Genomic DNA, 20,951 nt, shown 5'->3' on the forward strand with positions numbered 1-20,951 from the left:
CTACACAATAAGTACCATTAGAAATATTCCCACTATTGCCTCAATGTACTTCTCTAGCTTTAGACCAACTCAGACTTAATTCCACAAATGGTATCCCTACAGACAACAACTCAACGAACAAATAACTAGACTAGTGCCTATATGGAATATATGGAAGAAGTAGGACTTAGTCAAATGACCAAATTCTGATTTGATTTATGTTATCACAGTGACGTAATATCGCAGACCAGCGATGAGAAATTTCTCAATATGCTAAGAAAAGTAGCTTGAAATCACTACTATTGAGTATCAAAGCTTCATACCATAAATAGAATGTTAGATGATCCAAAACACAAAATTCATAGTTCACAAAGTTAGGATAGAATATTTATTTATTTAGAATATTTAATTAAATATTGGAGACACTTAGAAATAGAATATTGTTGTAAAAGATATGACATCTAGAATAATGTCGTATCTTAGGCTGCAATTTAGGAGTAGAGTTAGTAGATTGGTTAGAATGGCATTTATTGTAAATGGACACTTGTCAATTAAATAAGTAGTCGATAACTAGAATATGGTTAGGAAATTAAGCTTATATATAATTCATTCTCTTGATTGCAAGAGTGTTTGGAGTGTGTGTGTAAACTCTTTCCAAATCAATATGTAATTCCTTTTCTGATTAATAAAGTTGTGTGTCTGAGGACACTTCTACCATTATTGTTCTATATCATTGTAAGAAGAACAAACACATGTTGTTCCGACATGTAACTTTAATATTTCTAAGGAGTGCCATACACCTGGAAGCATAGGGCCACTTCAAGGACCTAAAAATAGCCTTTAGTAAACCTCAAGGGACTTTGTTGCAGATGTTAGTACTATCAAACAACATTCCAATGAATACAAGAACACTAACTTTGGACAAGTAGTTCGATAGATATTAAATCAGTAATACACCTGCCCAGAAATAAGCCCACAACCGTGAGGGCTTAAAATTGACTTGAACATAAATAATAATCAAACCTGCAAATCCTTTAGGACAATCAGTATTTGATCCAAGAATAATGATTAATCAATAAAGAACCTCTTTAGATCAATTTGAATGGATACAAAATATTTTATCTTAATATTCATGTATTCCATCACCTGTGATTAGTTTCCAAACACTTGGAAATGCAGCTAGTACAGGAATATAGAGCACATTGGAGGGGGTTGTACAACATTAGGGCTTAGGGCTTCCCAAAATTGCAAATTTTGTGTTGAATATTGTTAGTTTTTGTAGCATGATGGTGTTCTAATCTTGAGACTTTGTGGAGAAGCTAAAAAACAGGATTTTTCCAAAACCCGAAAATTGTTTTTGGAAATTCCACCTAAAGATGACTCAATTAAATTAATTGACCATAATTAAAAATTTCATAAGTTTAACTTAGGAAACGTGGTTAATCAATAGGAATTAATTGAGAAAGGTGTGAATCATCTAGAAACTCACATAGATCGACTTCGAGAATATCTCAACCATCAATTACGTTTTAATCATGGTCGTTGGTCCCAGCTAGAGATTATAACAAGGGTTGATGCATAGATGGAGAACACAACAGTGCAGATACTCAGTTGCCCAGGCAATTCGAATTCCTAGTTGTAGGAGTGATTCAGCAATGGAGATCGAGCCAGGAGGCAAGTAGCAGGTGGCAAGAAAGGTCTGCAGTGATCAAAAGGAAGTTTTCCATTCTCGACGAGTCGGAAAGAGGAGGCCAAATATTTTCCTCAAGGAAGCAACGTAGGGACTGTACAATTACTTCAACAGGGCAATTTAATTTCGTTGAACGGGAGGTCATTTTCAATTCCAAAGGCCAAGAAGATTTTCCAGAGGACCGAAGAAGCATTTTCCCACTCACCAGCGGGCAAGATGGCTAGATTGGCAGCAGTTCCAAGCCAACCATGTGAATGTTTGTGCTAGGTTGACGTAGGGCCTACCCAAAATAGGTGGACGACTTGCTTTTCAAAGGCATTCAAGTGCTAGAGATATTTAGAGAGAGTGTAAAATCCCTCAGTATATTTTTGACAGTTTTTCTCGTGTAGAATCGCCATTGTTGCAACATTTCTATTGTACTCCAAATTTTTGTTGCATAATAATAATATAAACCCTCCGCTGTTGCAGTCAGTTTTCCCACATTGGGTTTTTCGGAGGACTTTTGTCGAAAATAACGGTGTCACAATTTCTGTGTGCAAGAATTTCTCAATTTCCAATATGTTGACCGTTCTGTGTCAACAACCCCATAACAGTACACCTCTTTTCGCAAAATTTATCCATCATGTTTGATTGTCTATGCTATTCAGGCTTCATCATCAGTGGACAGTTTTATGAATATGTCAACCCATTCTGCATATGTGATCCATCATGTTCGAGTGTCTGTGCTATTCAGGCTTCATCATTAGTTGGCAGTTTTATGAATATGCCAGCCCATTCTACATATGTAAAATGTAAATAATTTCAGTATGACCATGTTTGTATGTAACAACCTAGGTAAATTTAATTTTCTGATGGTGATTTCTATCATATGAGGTTATTTGTCTCACCGATTCATGTGTTTATCTAAACACAGACGATCGACAAAGTTTTTCCCTCCAGCCTCACCCCAAAGCTAGGGTGGATTTTGTCATCAAGTTCTTAGATGAGTCCTAGTGTTATTTATCGAGAATCTATAAAAGTGACTTGGGAATAATTCTAGCTATTTGGTTAGATTATTTTATTACAAGTCACTTAGTCTACTAAATCATATTTTGTGTCGCAGATATGGGTAAATGTTGAGGATCTATAACGAACAGGGGTTCCTCCTTCATGTATTAAATTGTAATATCTTGATGTAAAACATATTTACTGCATGGTCCCTCATAATTAGACACCATGACTAAATATTAGAGGGTTGGAAAAATTATTTATCCCCTCACGAGTCAATTAACTAAATTTTCCGACTAAAATCAATTAAAAATGTCAAGCTGGAAATTTAATTAATTCAAGTCTTAAGAAAAATTAAATTATCCAACTTTTAAAATTCGTGGGTTTTAAAGTTTTTAATTTTTGGAAGTCCCTGGCCAAGGGAAAATTGAAAATTAGTAGTTAAGTCAAAGTCAATTTTTTGAGGTAATTAACTCAAAACAATCATTTTTGAGTTAAGTAGAAGGAAAATAAAGCTAAAATTTGAATTTCCTCAAAAAGTAACTTAATTTTGACGGTGATGATTAAAAGATCATTTGATTTTCATCAACAGTCGAAATTACTTTGACGAGGATCAAGCCATCTTGCTATTGGAGAATTTACTTATAAATTAGAGATCTCTCTCCATTATTTGGATTTGATCATTGAATCGTGTACTTGCTCTAGAAAGCTCTTGCAATTTTTTTTTGGTTAATAAAACGCAAAGACTTTGGGGTTTCAGACCGTGGTGTTCGTCTTTCAGATTTATGTGGTAATACTGCTCTTAATACTCTGATGTCTTTATTTGTATTTGTTACAGAATAGCCTTTGAGGATTGATTTGTGCACAGGTATCTTGCACACATTTTTGTGTTTTTTTAAATATCATTTTTTATTTGATACAAATAGCAAGTATCTCTATTTATAGATGATTTTATTATTATTTTGAATCTATATTAATCTAACAATTAGAGTTAAGTTTTGCAGAAGTTATTATTCATGATTTGGGCATTTGGGCAAGTCCTCAGTTGGAACAATTGCCTCTCAGGTCACAGAATCTAAAGAGCCTATTGTTTTTAATTTCTGAAGTCATCTTACAAAATATTTTATTGGCAAGGTTTTATGGGCTTGTGCCTCTTTAAAATTTCCAGTTCATTTATAAATTTGAGCAAAATTGTTTAAATTTGGCTAATAGAAGGCTTTGATCTGTAGATCTGCTGGATCTGTAGAATATTATTGTAGATTTGTGAATATCAAATTTTCTAATTTATTAGGGTTTTTCATATTTCATATTTTTGTATATACATGTTTTGGGGTTTTCTATCTTTTGTTTCTAAAGGAACGTATCTGAGGATTGCCGACAAGTTTTGTGGATTTTGGAGACAGATCTAGGCCCTAGTGGGCAAGATTTGATCTCCATTTTATTTGCAGGTCAACGTAAATATTCAGAAGGTAGATTCACAAGATTTCAATCTCAGTGCTGCAAGTCTAGCAAAAGATTGAGGGATAATTTTTTTTAGGGTCTAGAGGCCCTGCGTTGGCCATCTCCAACTCCTCCTTTCTCGGGTTCTTTCATCTCCTCTCGGCCTCCTCCTATCTCCCCTGCTCTCCCTTTCCTCGACTCTCCCTCTCGGCCTACCTTACAACCTCCTCCTCTCGACCTCCCTTCTTGGGCCTCATCTTTCTCTTCTCAGCCTCGCTCTTCCTTTTCTCGGCCTCCCTTCTCACTGCATCTCCTCCCTTATCCTCGACCTCCCCTCTCCTTCTCAGCCTCTCGCACCTCCATCTCTCGCCTCCGACAGTCTTTCTCAACCCTCACCCTAAAGCCTCTCTTCCTTCACCCTCCCTCACCATAAATTTTCACTCAAAATTACCTTAAAAAGATTTATAAAAAATTTAACAAAAAATTTGGCAAAAAAGTTATTAAGTTGGCATTTGGATCTAAAGATCCTCAGTGGTTTGGGCAACTCATCTTCAAGTTTTTTGAAGCCCCTAAGGGCTGACTAGTGCACATCCTCTAAACCCTTACTTCATTTCATTGATCTAATTGAAAGCAAGACTAATATTGGCATAGAGTTTCAGTTAGCTAAAGTTTAACAACAAATTTAATTTGCATCTTTCACTGCAGTACATTTGAGACAGAATTATTTTCAAAAACCTTTGCATGCCAATTGACAAATTTCTAAATATTATTTCACTACTTTTACAGTAATTTATTTCTGAGTTTTAAGATCAAATGCATCACTGATTGGAAACAGTTAAACTCAGAAATTTTCTTAATTGTTAGGTATCAGTTTGTCATGTGCAGTTTTTGTTGTTACACAGAAAAAATCTAAATCTTGAATGGTTATAGGATCACTGGTTTAAAATAAATTGTTGGCATTGTCATTTAGAGCAGATTGTTAGAACTGATATTTCAAACTTTGCAGCTAATTGTTGTGAATTGAGTTTAAGCACTTAATTTAATTCCTGAAGTACATTTGGTTTTACATGCTCACTCAAGTAAGACTAATTTAGTTTTACTTATGCATCTAATGATCTTTGATTGAGTACCTCATACAAATGCATTTCTGAATGTAAAGTGTTTTATTTCCAACATTTTACATTGGTTTCCTGTTATGTTTTCAGTAATTACTGGTGCAGACTTCATATTTTGCGTCGCTGGTATAAGTATTTGTTCCCACATTAAGATCGATTTCCTGAGCCTTAAGTTAAAAAACACTCACAACATAACTCAAAATAACTCATATTTTAGGCCCTCCTCTTGCTATCACATCATTTCACTTTGCATTCGCACACTAAACTAGTACTTGCACATTAAAATTTCACTTCCAAGCATAAGCTTGGTCGCTAGAAACATTAAGGGATCAAACTTAGAACAAGCACTTAACTAAAATTAACCAAGTCCCTACATTTCACATAGTTTTAAGTTTTTCATTTGCATATAATATAGTCAAAATCATTTAGCAACAGTTTCCATCCATCACTGGTCTTATTTCCTTCGCAAGATAGTTGACTCCACAAAGCACTAGTATCATTTTCCTTAAATCGAATTGAATCCTTCAAAACTTTGTGTAATCTAAACAGCATTTGTTGCTTAACTGTGTCTCCAAGATTCGTTGGTTCCCAACTAATCTTCCTTCATTCCATTTCCATAGGGTCTAGCCCCCTCAGTCTACTATTGGGAGACAGCTCAAGCAGGGAGATTGGGGATCAGTGTCATAGCCCCCAAATTGAGTCGTTGTCGCAGTGCCTAGACATTTTGTGCAACAACACAGCGCTTTTATTTTCCGCAATATTTTATTCCTGAAAATTGTAGTGTGATTGATTCGTTGTTGTCATAGCAACAAACTTCATAATTACTTTTACGGGTAGAAGAATTAACTACAGTTACTGCAATAGAACTTGCATAAAAAAATCACAATTTTACCAATGAATAAGTCAATAATTGCAATGCAAACCACAATTAAGTTAAGATATTTACTATTGAAATATTTTTTGAATTTTTATAGGAACTAATTTGATTTTTTGAAATGTATAAAATTTTTAAGGTTTTATATTTTATACCAACTACAGATTTACAAAAATTACAAGAAATTTTAAGATATAATTTTGTAAATAAAATGGTTGCAAATTGTTGGATTAAGGATATGATCCTTCTTCCACAAGAGTAAAGGACATGGAATTATATCCTCCCTTAACTTGGTACCTCAAGGCCTAAGGTTTTGTAATGCTAGGTGGAGCACAATGGATACAACCCTAGTATCAAATGAAGACAAGAATTCGTACAAAAAATCTACTAAGAATGCCTTCCAAAAAGAGAATCATCCAATCAAGCAACTAACACTTATTGAAAATAACATTGTTTACTTCTAGAGGTGAGAGTGAATCATGCCCCAATAGAGAACAACAAAACCTCGAATGAATTAGAAGAAGATGTGATATAAAAATTAGACCTACTCCAAGATTCCTTGTAACGATTAGCTTAGCCTTCCAGTAACTTTGTGTTGCTCCAAAATTTGCCTCAAAATATTTCTTCAACAAAACAAATCCCTATACCTCTGGAAAGTTTTTGCACTATGTTTAACATGTTTGCAAGGAGTTGTTGGGATGTTCTCTTCTTGTGTATTGTCCTCGCAACCAAATATTTTTTACCTGAAACAGTGAAAGGCTCCCAACGATGACTCATTTCAGTGCATTTCCTCTTAACACTAATGCTTCCAAAAGTGTTCATTACACTTACATTGTCCAAGAATAACAACTAGGATTCAAGATTGGAATGAACAAAGTTCGTTCTTCAACTTAAATACTCCAAAAGACTTGGAATATGTAAATCTTCATTCAGCATAAAAGAATATATATAAAACGTATGAATAAGAATGAGGGGCCCACTTGTATAATAGGCAAGTGTCTCTTCATGGAAAGTTATGTCTCATTTAGACATACCTCTTCAACACTGGTTACTAATTAACTAATCATTATTACAATTATCGTCGTTATTTGTATTTAATATATTTTATTCATAACATTACCTTCCTCTTCAAAAAGCTTTGTCCTCAAAGTTTGTTGATGAAAAGGCTTGATATCTTTTTTGTGTTTCGAATGTCTTCTCCCCTCAGGACTGTCATCTTCATTGATACAAGTTGATATGATCCTTGGAGTGATATATAAAATTGTCGCACAAAGAAAGGATCTGGCCATCTTAAATTAATCCTTCGTGGAATCTTTGGATCACTAGAAACGTGTGATGAATCATTATCAATGCACTAAATTATGTGCACTTCATTATCCTTCTGAACATAAGTTTCTTGTTTTTGTTTTGAGAGATACAAATACGCAAACTGATTGGAATGTCTACTCTTGTGATTTGGATGTAGATAAGGAGTTTGTCTTTCCCTTATCATGTTTGTGGCAAGATTTAGACTTACTTCAGGTTCTGATGTTATCGAGTTGGTCACAAAATCTTCACCTGGGTTTTTCATCGTTTAAACTGCAACTTCTAAGTATGTCCTTACTTCAGTTGGGTTTGGATTGGTCTGAATTGTGAGATTAATGGGATCTGTGTTTCTTTCCATTTCTTTCACTTGCACTGTTATGTAGAAAGTCTTTGATACGTCTTTCGTGAGTAATTCTTCTAACTTGTTTTTTAATGATTGCTTATCATCCTTAAGTTTCTTAATTTGAGCGAGTGGACTTTCATTATTGTTTCTTAGACATAAGAGTTCTTTGGTTTCTAACTCATCAACCTTATTTTCAATATCTTGACTTCTACGCCTCTCATCTTTTAGATCTTTGATTTGTTCCAATAATCTTTGGTTCAAGTCCTTTAATCGGAAATTTTCTTCTTCCTTCTCTGATAGAATCTCGTTGAATTTCTTCTCGACACAACCCTTTTCTTCATCTATTTTTTTCTTTCATTCTTTGGACTTCTTGACGTTCACAAGTAATTTTTGGCTATGCTCCATTAGAGCAAAATTTCCTCATCTTAACCTGTTAATTTTTGTTCCAATTCTGCAAGTTTTTCCACACGTTCTGTCATTTCCATGTATACATCATCTTGGCAATCTTCTGCATTAAACAATTTTTCGCATGTTGGACAACATAATTCGCAATTTTTATGAATCCAAAGATATTCGATGTATATTATACAAAACAGAGATTTAGTACAAAATAATGATTGTTGTGTAGAACTCATCTTGACTCCTTCATTTTCTTCTTATATGAGTTTGAGAATATACAAATATATTATCTTTTTACTACCTTTATAATTCTCTACAAATATCCACTTCTTAATTTATTTATTTTTATATTAATTTCCCTCATCTTTTTTATATTAAAGCTACAAAAGTTATTCCTTAAACCCCTTTTGAAATATAACACCTTTAAAATTAATTGGAATTTACGCCCTTTTTTTCCAAGTAATCCCCTCTTACCATTATAAAAATATCTTGCTCTGTTCCTTTTTTAGATCTTTTCTTTTGCAATTTTTTTCTAATTTATAACTCTTTTCTGAAGTCTTTTTTTCTTCTTTTTAAATATATTTTTTCCTACCCGATTTTTTTCTATTTTTTTTATTTTTTTCTTATATTTTGTTTAATTATATATTGACTTCTTTTTTTAATAATTTTTGTAAATCGCCAAAGACCTAGATCGTAGAATGAGGGTCTTGTGCACCGGTTGAGCGGAGAGAGGATCGAACAACTCTAATTCCAAATGAAACGAACAAACTTTGTTCTTCAAGTTAAATACTCCAAAACACTTGGAATATGTAGATCTCCATTGAGGATACAAGAATATATATAAAATGTATGAATAAGAATGATGTTACAAATGAGAGTGGGGCTGCTTATATACTACATCGGTGCCTCTTGATGAAAAGTCATGTCTCATTTAGACATACCTCTTCAACACTAATTACTAATTCACTAATCATTACAAATATCATCATTATTTATATTTTATTCATAACAAATATTGATTTTCACGCTAGAGTGATGTAAAGAAACCACATGGTTAAGGCTCTAACACACTTTGCAACTTTGCTAACTATGCGAAGGACGTTCAATTTGTTTAACTGAGCCATATTAGTAGCATTGACTATAAGAAAGGACCATTTAGCTTTCATATGACTAGGAAAATATCTAGTGTTGTTGACCAATAGGACATAGCTTCTATTTGACAAACCTAACAACAGAGACGGTTGATTTACGTGTTGAGATTGGCAATATTAGGAATTTGAGCCAAGGTTTGATTTTGACAAAATTCCCATGGTTGCCAACTGGGATAGTTAGGCAAATCAGTTTACATTCAAGAGTCTATCCCAAGAATAGTAAAACTCAACCTTCTTTTGGACTAGACCAAAAATAGCAAGCAAGACAACTAGTTCTAGTAATTCAACCCAAGCTTTTGATCTGACATTTGTGCAAAGACAAATTAGGTCTTAGAAAGGTCAAACTAGCAAAATAGTTCACTAACTAGCATGTGTCACACTAGGAAAATAGTTCACTTGCTCAACACTTCTCTTGACAAATCATCTCTCAACCAAAATCTTCAAACTTAAATTTGAAATTTGAAATTACATATTTGATTTTGTAGTTATTAATATAAAATTTAGATTTCTTAGCTAGTTCAATGTTTATAATTCTATTGCAATGATGTATTTATTATTGTTCTTTATGCACATGGTAATAAATTGGGGGTGTGCTCTACCCGTACAAGGAACTCGTCTCCCCGTCCCTACCGTCCCCCCATCCCCAAATGCAATGGAACATAGGTAGATTCTGTTGTGTCATTTTTCGTCATTGAGATTGGTAAATTCTTCTTCCGTTGAATTTTTGTGGTAATGAACCTAGTTGTGCATTTAATCATTACAACAATTTTCTGCTAGGAATTAACTGTCAGGTGCTAGGTTTGCTGGAATTCTAATAAAATCATCATTGATTTTTTTTATGGGCCGATCGAACTGTAACCCTGAAGTCTCTGATTTCAGCAAGGGAGGGATAGGGAACAGCTTAGATGTCCCCATATCCCAAATAATGTCCCTAGCCAATCTGGAACGTTTACTAGATGTTTTTAGTCCCCAGAGCAAGGGAACAGAAGGTACGAGGGGTATTTCTTGGGTTGTGGGTCTCTGTGCAACATAGATTAAAAACCAAACTACACCCGATTGTTGGATGAGAATCTACTTTTCCTACATTCTCCACAACATGCAATGTTAGATCTCCTGAATGGATTTCAAAGTAATGAATGCTACACTCAAAAATGTTAAGACAGATTCATATTAGAAACCTACTGTTCGAACCTGACAATGAACTCAGTTGGGAATATATTCAAAATGCCAATAATTGTAGTAAACTACTTGTATGTATAGAACCACCAAGCAAAAATTAATCGGGCGCTCCTACATGAATACACATACTCAAGTCTCAGATAACCTAATGATGCATCTTAACGATGAGTTCAAATGGGAATATCTTAGAAAGCACCAATAATAGTAGTGATTCATCTACATGTTACTAACTGTAATGAATTTGATAGTTGAAATGTGCAATAAACAAGATATTCCCATCCAGTTTACCATAAGGAAAGTGCACAAGAAAAAGGAAGAATTTGTAAACCTGCTAATTAAAAAAAAAAAAAAATTGTACTACTGAATCTTGATGTACCACATCTACATTTCAACAAAGAAGCTAGCCAAATAAAAAAACAAAGGGCAGTAGGGATTTCTGCTACTTTTGTCTGTTGTCAGTAAATATTGGAGATGCCCTACAACTAAAAATGACAAGGAAAATACAAATGCCACACTCCTTGCATGAACACATGCTCATATAAATATCCTCCTGATGCATCTTAGGGATTAGTCACGATGGGAATGTGCTTACAGCACCAATAATTGGAGTAAGCCACCTACACATATATAACTCGATAGCATTAAAAAGTAGAAACATACAATAACCAGGCAATTCCGATCCACCCTCCCAAAAATAAATTGAATAAGAGGATATCACAATTTCAAAACCTGCCAATTAAGCAGAAAATGCACTACTGAAACTTGGTGTATCACTTTTACATTTCCTGGAACTAGCTAGCCAAATAGTAGAAGCAAAGGACAGTAAATATTTTTGTAAGTCTGCCTATGGAACAAAAATATATGAGATATAAAGTGACCGGATTCTCAAAACTTATTTTCAAAACATATAAGCTAATCTATTACATAGCTTCTCTAATCGTGTATTAAATATATTCTGTCACTTGCCTGCAGTACATGCAGAGTAAGTGGCACCAGCTGCAACCACAGCTGTAGGAGGAATCAGGTTGCTCTTTTGAAAAGTCTCCACAATCCGCGGAGTCCACTCATCTTTCTGTTCCCTATGCCCTAGCCTGAATGTCCAACATCAATGTTGAAATAGAAATGTCAACTAGGAAAATTGAAATATTTAAATAAAATATCATGGCCCATTAGCCTAATGAACAATTTCTCAAACAGCTATATATTAATAAAATGAAGCATGCAAATTTTAAGATGCCGGTGCACATGAATATATCATGGTAATGCATAGCAATTTAGAATTTATTTTACCTTCCATACCCTCCAAATCCCCATCTGCACATGCATAACAACCAAACAGAGACAACAATTAAGCATCATAACCAATACAAGCTCCAATCCTTGAAGTTAAATTACGGAGAGTATAATAAACAGCTAAAAGCAAAAATTATTGTTATAGAAATATCATTTTCGAACAAATTCCAGATCAATATCAGGCATCAACTACAAACAAAATATTCTGCTCTTTCAAAAACAAAACTTATACACAAATAACTCTGAAATGAGTTGCACATAATCTGTTTTTCGCTACTTTAAGAAAGAGACTGTCAGTGTGCGATTTAGTGGCAACTTGCAGCAGTTGTTGTAATAAAGACCCAGAGTCAAATCTTGGTAAGCATGTTCCTTCATTTTATGGGATTTTCTGACTGTAGCTAGCTATTGTTGTAACCTTCAGGCACTTGAGTTCCCTTCTCATTCTTGTAAAGGTATTGACCAATGTTGCACGAAGCAGAAGCGAAGCGGAAGCGTTTTTTGGAAGCGGGGACACCGAAGCGTCATTTTCCAAAAATCTAGGAAGCGAAGCGTCCGCGGAAGCGTCTGCTATATATATATATATATATATATATATATATTTGCATTTATACTCAAAACAAACATCCCAAATACCAAATTAATTGTAGAAGACATGAAAACATCCATATTTTTGCATAAATCAAGATAGATATAACATCCATTGTACATTAATGATCTAGAATCTAGATTCTTCTCCTCTTGTCTAGCCTTTGCCTCTACCTCGATTGTCTAGGGATATTAATCAACATTGCCCAATTTTGATCAAACTACCTAATTCAAGACTTAAAATATGGTAGAAAAAGCTTAACATGTTTGATCGATGATTTTGACTTTGATTGAAAGGTAATTTTATGCTAAGGGCGTGCCGCGTGACAAAGGAATTCAACAATTAACACCACCAACACTAGGGTACATATAGGGCTTGGTGCTCTTGATTAAATGCTAATCGCATACCTTCATACTTGATATAATCTAATGAAATGCCAAAATCCCATTGATCCTGAATTCCTGAACACTGTTAAGTCTGCTGAATTTTGAATAGGACATGAAATTCTATTTTCTCCATATGAAGTCCAATGAGGCTGGAACCACTCTCAAACATCCTGAGTCATTTCATGGTAATGTTAAAAATTTAAGTAAAAGTATGAAAATGAAAAATAAAGGAGGATGAAAATGAAAAATAAAGGAGAATGAAAATGAAAAATAATGGAGGATGAAAATGAAAAATAAAGGAGAATGTCACTTTTACTTTAACACAAGGTTGCACGAAATGGGGAAACGGGTACGAGTTTCCGAAACGGGAAGCGATACGAAACGCGACCTCCCCAAATTTTGGAAACGGGGAAACGCGATATATATATATATATATATATATATTAGGAATTTAAGAAATATGTGCAATCATAAAGCATATATGATACATTCTAATTTATTACATTATGATAAAATTATCAATTGTCAATGCATAGACTATAAGTATCTAAATTTACATCACATTTACTCATGAATAATCACATAATGAAAATAGAAATATCCAAAATCAGCCACGAGAAATTTCTAATTTTTTGTCTCGTGGTTGATTGGGAGTCTCCTCCTACATAGTCGAATGACCTTAGTGCTCTTGATTAAATACAAGTTTCATACACTAGTACCCTACATTCTCTTGATTATTGGGAGTCTCCCCTGCATAGAGGGCTTTGTTCTCTCGATTAAATACAAGTTCCATACCCTAGTACATGATAAAATCCAATGGAAACATTGAAATCCCCCCAATCCTGAAATCCTAAAAAACAGATAAGTCTGCTGGATTTTGAGTAAGATCTAAAATTCTACTTTCTCCATATGAAATCCAATGACGGCGAAACCACTCTCAAACATCCTGAGTCATTTCATGGTAATGTTAAAAATTTAAGTAAAAGGATGAAAATGAAAAATAAAGGAGAATATCACTTTTACTTTAAGAATTTAACATTACCATGAACTGCATATCAACACTAGGGCAAACAAATGTAAGAGATCTACATTAGAAAAAAAAAATTAAAAAACAAATGTTTTTTTTGGGGAAACGTGGCCCTAACGGCCTGGAAACGCGTTTCCGGCCGTACGGCCACGTTTCCGTTTCGGGAAACGTGGCCGTACGGCCGGAAACGCGTTTCAATGCCGTACAGTACGGGGAAACGTGTTTCGTTTCGTTTCCCCTGGCGAAACGCCCCCTAGGGCCACGTTTCATGCAACTTAGCTTTAACAATTTAACATTACCATGAGGGAGCATCTGCTATATTTATATTTCTTTTTGCCTTCATTCGCCACCCTAACCCAAGGTGGACCCACCACCAACAAGCAAACTCACCTAAAATTTTAAAAAAAAAAAAAAAAAAGTATATTGAAAAAGAAAACGATTTTCTAAACGATTTTCCCGAAGCTTTTCTGGAAGTGTACGCTTCCTCCTCCGGAGCGCCGGACGAAGCGCGCTTCGGCGCTTCCATACGGAACGCGCTTCGGGGCTTGGAACCGTGGGGGGGGGGCGCTTCGTGCAACACTGGTATTGACAAAAACTAATGTGATATCAGTAGTCTTAGTACAACTCCTACAAGTAGAACCGAGATTTTGTGCTTTTATTCCAAACCATTTAAAAACGTATGCATATTGCCATTACTATAAAATACATGAATAACCATTACATAATAATAGTTTCAATCTAAGCAACTAAATGACATAACCCTCCACCTGCTTGAATAATAGATGCTTATGCTTATTGTAAAATCATCTCATTCAGTCAGTTACCACAATATGTGTATTATTCACCCTATATGATTCTCAACTATTTGTCCATGTCATTTTGGATATTTTATGTATGAATCATTGTTTATTATGTTGGTATTAAGGCACTTCCAATACTTTTGGCGTTTGATCCGACACAGCCTTTTTCAGATTTTACTGACTCTGGAATCTGGATCTTTGAACGCAAACCATTTTCTTCTATTTCAAATTCAGTAAATTCATTACACAAAAACTATTCCACTGCCAGAACTCATAGCAGAAAATTCTCATTTCTGCATATTTGTTTCCCCTTTTGGACCTCTGTAATCCTTTATCCTTATTTCCCTATTACTTTGTTCCTTTTCATTTCTCATCTCACCGAGCTTCTGCTACTTTCCCCTCGCCCTCCATCTTGTTGATAATTGTAGCAGTAGAAAAATATTTCTACTTTGGCTAGCTGTCAAGCATGCAAGAATCTGAAATATTCTGAAATGAGTTGCACATAATATGTTTTTCGCTATTTTAAGAAAGAGACTGTCAGTGTGTGATTTAATGGCCACTTGCAGCAGTTGTTGTAATGAAGAGCAGAGTCAAATCTTGGTAAGCATGTTCCTTCATTGTATGGGATTTTCTGACTGTAGCTAGCTATTGTTGTAACCTTCAAGCACTTGAGTTCCCTTCTCGTCCTTGTAAACGGTATTGACAAAAATTAATGTGATATCAGTTGTCTTAGTACCAGAAACTTCATACGTATCCAGTACAACTGCTACAGGTAGAACCAACATTTTGTGTTTTTATTCCAAACCATTTAAAAATGTATGCATATTGTCATCACTATAAAATACATGAATAACCATTACATAATAATAGTTTCAATCTCAGCAACTAAATGACATAACCCTCCACCTGCTTGAATAATAGATGCTTATGCTTATTGTAAAATCATCTCATTCAGTCAGTTACCACATTATGTGTATTATTCACCCTATATGATTTTCAGCTATTTGTCCATGTTATGTTGGATATTTCATATACGAATCATTGTTAATTATGTTGGTATTAAGGCACTTCCAATAATTCTGCCTTTTGGTCCGACACAGCCTTTTTCAGGTTTTACTGACTCTGGATCTTTGAACACAAACCATTTTCTTCCATTTCAATTTCAGTAAATTCATTACACAAAAACTATTCCACTGCCAGAACTGATAGCACAAAATTCTCCTTTCTTCATATTTGTTTCACCTTTCGGACCTATATAATCCTTTATCCTTATTTCCCTATTACTTTGTTCCTTTTCTTTTCTCATCTGACCGAGCTTCTGCTCCTTTCCCCTCACCATCCATCTTGTTGATAATTGTAGCAGTAGACAAATATTTCTACATTGGCTAGCTGTCAAGCATGCAAGAATTGCCCAAATCCCTTTTAGTAAGCCTACTAAATTTAATTAGTAAGCTGTCTTTATCATTTAATTAGTGTTTGCTGTTAACCTAGGAAAACTAAGGAAATATGATTTTAATTACATTAGTGGATCTGTTTTAATCTCAACATTGATCTCAAGTGGGTTAAGATTTAATCCTAGTCATCCATCACTTTGGAGCTTAATGTTAGGCAGTTAGTTTGATGAGTCAAAGACACAATTCACAAATATTTGAGAAAATCATTTCTCTGTGACTGTGATAGTCAAGTCTGAAGAGAAAGAAAGTGTTGCAGCAGTGAGAGAGAAATTCTGGTTTAGGATATGGAGTGGGGGCCAAGGCCATATCGATTTCTGAGCATCAGTTTGCAAGGCAACAAGGGCATGGCAATGGCAACTCACACGTGCCGCACAAGGGCAGCTGAAGGCCACATGTGCAATGTGGGTTTTGAAGCAGTAAGAACACGTGTGGACAAGAAGCTATGGATAGGTCATACAGCTGGTGGAAGTGTAGATCGCAGTTTTTCAGTGGCATATTTACCAGATTTTATTTTGCTGTAATTTTTTTGTAATTTCTCTCTCGGCCAATTTCCCAGTAAGGCGGCCCTCACTGTCCTAAGAATTAAAAGTGAATATCAGTTGGAGAAATTTCTCCATGATTTATTTCTTGTTTTTGCTTCCGCTATCTAATTTTCTGATTTAAAATTTCCGGTGCGTTTTTTTCAATAATTGGAAAAAAAAAATCTTTTTCTGTTTTAGAAAAATTACTATGAATTAAAATCAGATCTGAAATTCAGAAAATACCACATCTCACTTTTCGTCTCCAATATTCTCTTTTTCTTCTCTTCTTCACCATCCTTCAAGAACTTCCATGATTTTTCACAATGGCCATTTATCAATAAATCCAGTAATATTTTGATTATTTCTCACAAATAAGTATTTAAGCATTTTAATATATGATTTTATTTTATTAATTAAATAATTATCCACAACGGCTATATAATGTCTGCCAGCCTTTAAAATTATAATCGCCAGTACATTGTTTTCTAGCTTAAAGCATATTTGTAATTTTTTCCCCAAGGATCGTTGGAGGGTCCACTCAAAATGTTGGACGTTTTAGAAGAGTCTTGCACAGTTAAAATTCAGAAAATTCACGCATCATAATGATCCTTTATTTCACATCTGAAGGAAGGATAAGAATAGTTAACATCTCCATCGAATTCTCTGTTTACTGCTTGAAAATAGAGTACAAAAACACACGAACATTGTATATCTGATGAAGACAGTGTAGTAGAAGAAACATAGTACAAACGTCACCAAGCATATACATATTTCCATCAGGGGACATGGAATTTTGAAAAATTGAATGCAAACATCAAGCAAAGGCGCATGTGCAAGGAACAATCCTGTATCTGGTTGCATGATTTGGAATAAATTAAAATAAAAGACAATTTGTTTCTCTGTCACAAGAAATCAAAAACCCCAAGATTAAATCTGTAGATCTACTCCTAATTGTTGGGATAATAGTCCGAGTCTGTAAGCACCTGCTGAAGAGGCTTAAAGTTGGCATGAATATAGTCACGTGGCCTCGGAAATATAAGTCATAGGAACTACAAAATATAGAGAGATATTATCATCTATTCACACATCGGCAAGGATCTTCAAAAAACAACATGGGCATTCATAAGTGCTAAAAATTGATCGAGTGAATCACCACGAACACATTGGATACTCTGAAGAGAATAATTCATAAAGCTTAACAAATCCTTAGGGATTAATACACACACACACACAGATATGTATATATATATATATATACAAATTTAAGGCATACTACAACACAAATAAACATATGCATAAAAACAAATAAATAAACAGAAGTATATAAGAGAGGGGTGCTAAAGTATATAGCAATAAAAACCGAATGCTTTGTTTTACTATTAAGAAAATGACACGCATCTCAAGCTAATGATGAACTGGCCATGTAAAGTCATTTAAAAACAATAGAAAAGAACATTATTTAAAAAATAAAGGATATATGTAAAAGAAGGGTGATTCGATAGCAAAAGTACATATCAAGAAAAGTGATCAAATAAAAGTGATGTTTTAACTTTTTACCATTCAAAAGGTAAATGCAAGTTTTTGTGAAATGGGTAAACATTCACATTAAAAATTGGAACCCTCCTACTTCAACACCTGCCCAATATCAAGAAAATGTAAACAACATGCAATGTTCGAAGAAGATATAATGTGTATTGCAAGTATTAATAAGATATCATCAAAATCATGATTCTCTCAGTACAACATTATCACCATAAAAATATACAGTTTTTTCAATTTTTGAATATATTATGGTACTGCAATATATGCACCAAAATTTTATGAGAAATTGGAATATATCAGCAAGGTTAGCGGATTTATAATTTTATTCATATTTTGGTAACTGTTTTGCTCAATTTGAAGAGAGAAACCAAAGATTTAGAAGAATATTGAATAATATTGAAAAGTTTATACCTTTTTTAAGTTGATCAATATTTTCCCCAATGTTGTTGATACATTTATCTCCAAACGGTCAACAAAATATTCTAACACAATGTTTGCAACATTGATATAAGCTTTTGTAACAACGGTATGTTTCAAAAAATACATAAATATTAAGAAAGAAAATAAAGGAAGACTTTGTTATGGCTTTGAAAAAGTGTTTGCCCCTATTAAAGATTGAGGGTACTATTCAAGAAAAAGATATTAACATCACCATTTGTCCAAACGAAGAAAAAAACCATTAACATGTACTTGCTCAATCAATTATTAATTCCAAAATAAAATATATTAAAAAAGAGATAGATCATCCCAAAAGAATATGGAATAAACAATCTCCAATTGACAAATACTAATTGTACTTTGATATCACAATTAAGACTAGTAGCAACTTATCTAGAAGACATTGATATAACTCTATGTTCACCCTGGATGGAAACAAGAAGCACCCTACAAGAGTGATAAGATAAGATTGTAGGAGTTGATAATGAAGTCAGACTCAAAAGCACCGTCACTAGAAGAGCGAGCTGATGCAACAAATGTGATGCTTCAAGATTAACAAAAGTCACTATAAAAGATGCAAGATCTCCAGAAACAGGCCCCAAAAAATGGTTGTCATTGATTAAAAATGAAGAAGATTATCAATTATCGTCGGAAATATGATCACTACTTACAAAAAAAAATCACCAAAAAGAAGCTGGAAAGTATCACCAAAACACTTTCAGCTACAAGAAAACAATATATAATCTAGTTCAATTAGGATATCTTCCAACATTGATGTACAAAAATCAAATGGGAAACCATGTCAAATCCAACTATCTCTGCTAACAAATATTCAGCAATCAACAAAGCAACCCAAGTATATGAAGAAGATATAATACTAAAGGTGAATCAAGAAAATTCTTCTAATATGATTTATCATAAGCAGGTGAATCAAGAAAATTCTTCTAATACGATTTATCACAAGGAAATGTGTTGTTACAAGGGCACCTTATTGACACGATAATCACTTTAGATGACATTTTTAACAAACCAACTTATTGGTGTCACTTTAAACAAACCAATATTTCTCATATATGTGAATTAGACTTATCTAAGAACAGTTCTATTGTTAAAAACGTAGCTATGGTCGGTCTTCATGAAATATATATATATATATATATATATATATATATATATATATATATATATATATATATATATATAATTTCCTACTAGCATGTTCTTCATGGTCAAAATAAATTGTGTAACCCATGTTTTACATGGCATTGGAAAAAGGAAAATCTAAGCTCCATTGCAACAGATACAGACACAAGGTTGCAAACGGATATAGCAAATTTTCAAAAATCTGGATATGACACGGAAAGGGAAACAGCCTGGAAATGGCCTGTGTGTCAGAATCCCACGAATCGGACACGATTCGATGGTGATTCGAATCCTAGAACGTGACACAATCGAATCTCGCACATGTCACGTTAGGACACAACGTGTCATGATTTTGTGATTCGAATCCCACAAGAGGGAAAACCGCAGGCATAAAATCGCGTTGTTCTATCAGTGATTTACCATTTCTCTCTTTCAGTTTTGCATACATTGAGTTGTGGGCAAAGAGCTACAAGTTTCGAGCAAGGAGTTAAGGGTGTGCAGCGTTCGGCAAGGAGATTCAAGCACCAGGTAAGTACATTTCATCTCTATTTTTTTGCATTTCTATTATAGCAGTTTGTATATGAATTTTTTCAACAAATTTGTGCATATTTTGTTTATTGATTTACAGTATTCATGGCTCAATCAAGGGTAGCAATTAGGGGACAAAGGAAGGGGAAGAATGTCTCCATTGGAGATACCCCTCCTCCCCAAATATCTTCAGAGTCTGCTGCAAGTAATATTAAGGGAAGAGGAGGACCTAAAGACAGCATCGAGAAATATGCCTTGTGGAAATATGTTACAAGAGAGGATGGAACAAGCACCAAGGGGAAGGGAGGAAGCAATCTGAAATGGAGATGCAACTCTTGCCACATTTCTTTCAAAAGCACATATTACCATGTGAAAGGCAATTTGTTGGCTTTACCAGGTTGTGGAATTGGAGCTTGTAAAGTTGTTCCTCTACAAAAGAGGAAAGAACTGAAAAAAGAGTTCACTGTTGGTATGGCAAATGTGGCTGCAAAATAAAGAAAAACCAAGAATGAAGACCCCCTTCCATTTTTGAGGAAAGGCACCACCAAATTTCCATTTGAGAGTTCTATTGGGGGACAAGCAGCAAAAAGAAAGGCAATTTCACTTGGTCTAGTGGACAAGATTTTTCAAAAAGAGAAACGGGAAGAGCTTGATTTCACCACTGCCTTTTTTCTATCAAAACTTCATATCCTTTAATGTTGCACCCTCACCTCTATTTATTGAGTTGTGCCGAGTTCTAACTCACAGGTCTTGATCATGGTATGTGTCTCT

The 20,951-nt window shown here is 34.3% G+C and overlaps 1 protein-coding gene across 1 annotated transcript in view; it reads right to left on the bottom strand.

Moving 5' to 3' along the window:
• The window catches only part of LOC149213500 (Regulator of chromosome condensation (RCC1) family protein), a 154,795-nt gene that overhangs the window by 22,339 nt on the left and 111,505 nt on the right, over positions 1–20,951 (bottom strand). Inside the window, exons 9-10 of the mRNA XM_089389052.1 lie at positions 11,753–11,776; positions 11,429–11,553 (exon numbers count right to left, since the gene is read on the bottom strand). Coding sequence (XP_089245178.1) covers positions 11,429–11,553; positions 11,753–11,776 — 149 coding nt within the window. The remainder of the gene's footprint in view (positions 1–11,428; positions 11,554–11,752; positions 11,777–20,951) is intronic.

The sequence above is a fragment of the Pinus tabuliformis genome, chromosome 1_1 (genome assembly GCF_031772625.1).
Source record: "Pinus tabuliformis cultivar Carrire ecotype Pingquan chromosome 1_1, CPIR1, whole genome shotgun sequence".
Taxonomy (NCBI): Eukaryota; Viridiplantae; Streptophyta; class Pinopsida; order Pinales; family Pinaceae; genus Pinus; species Pinus tabuliformis.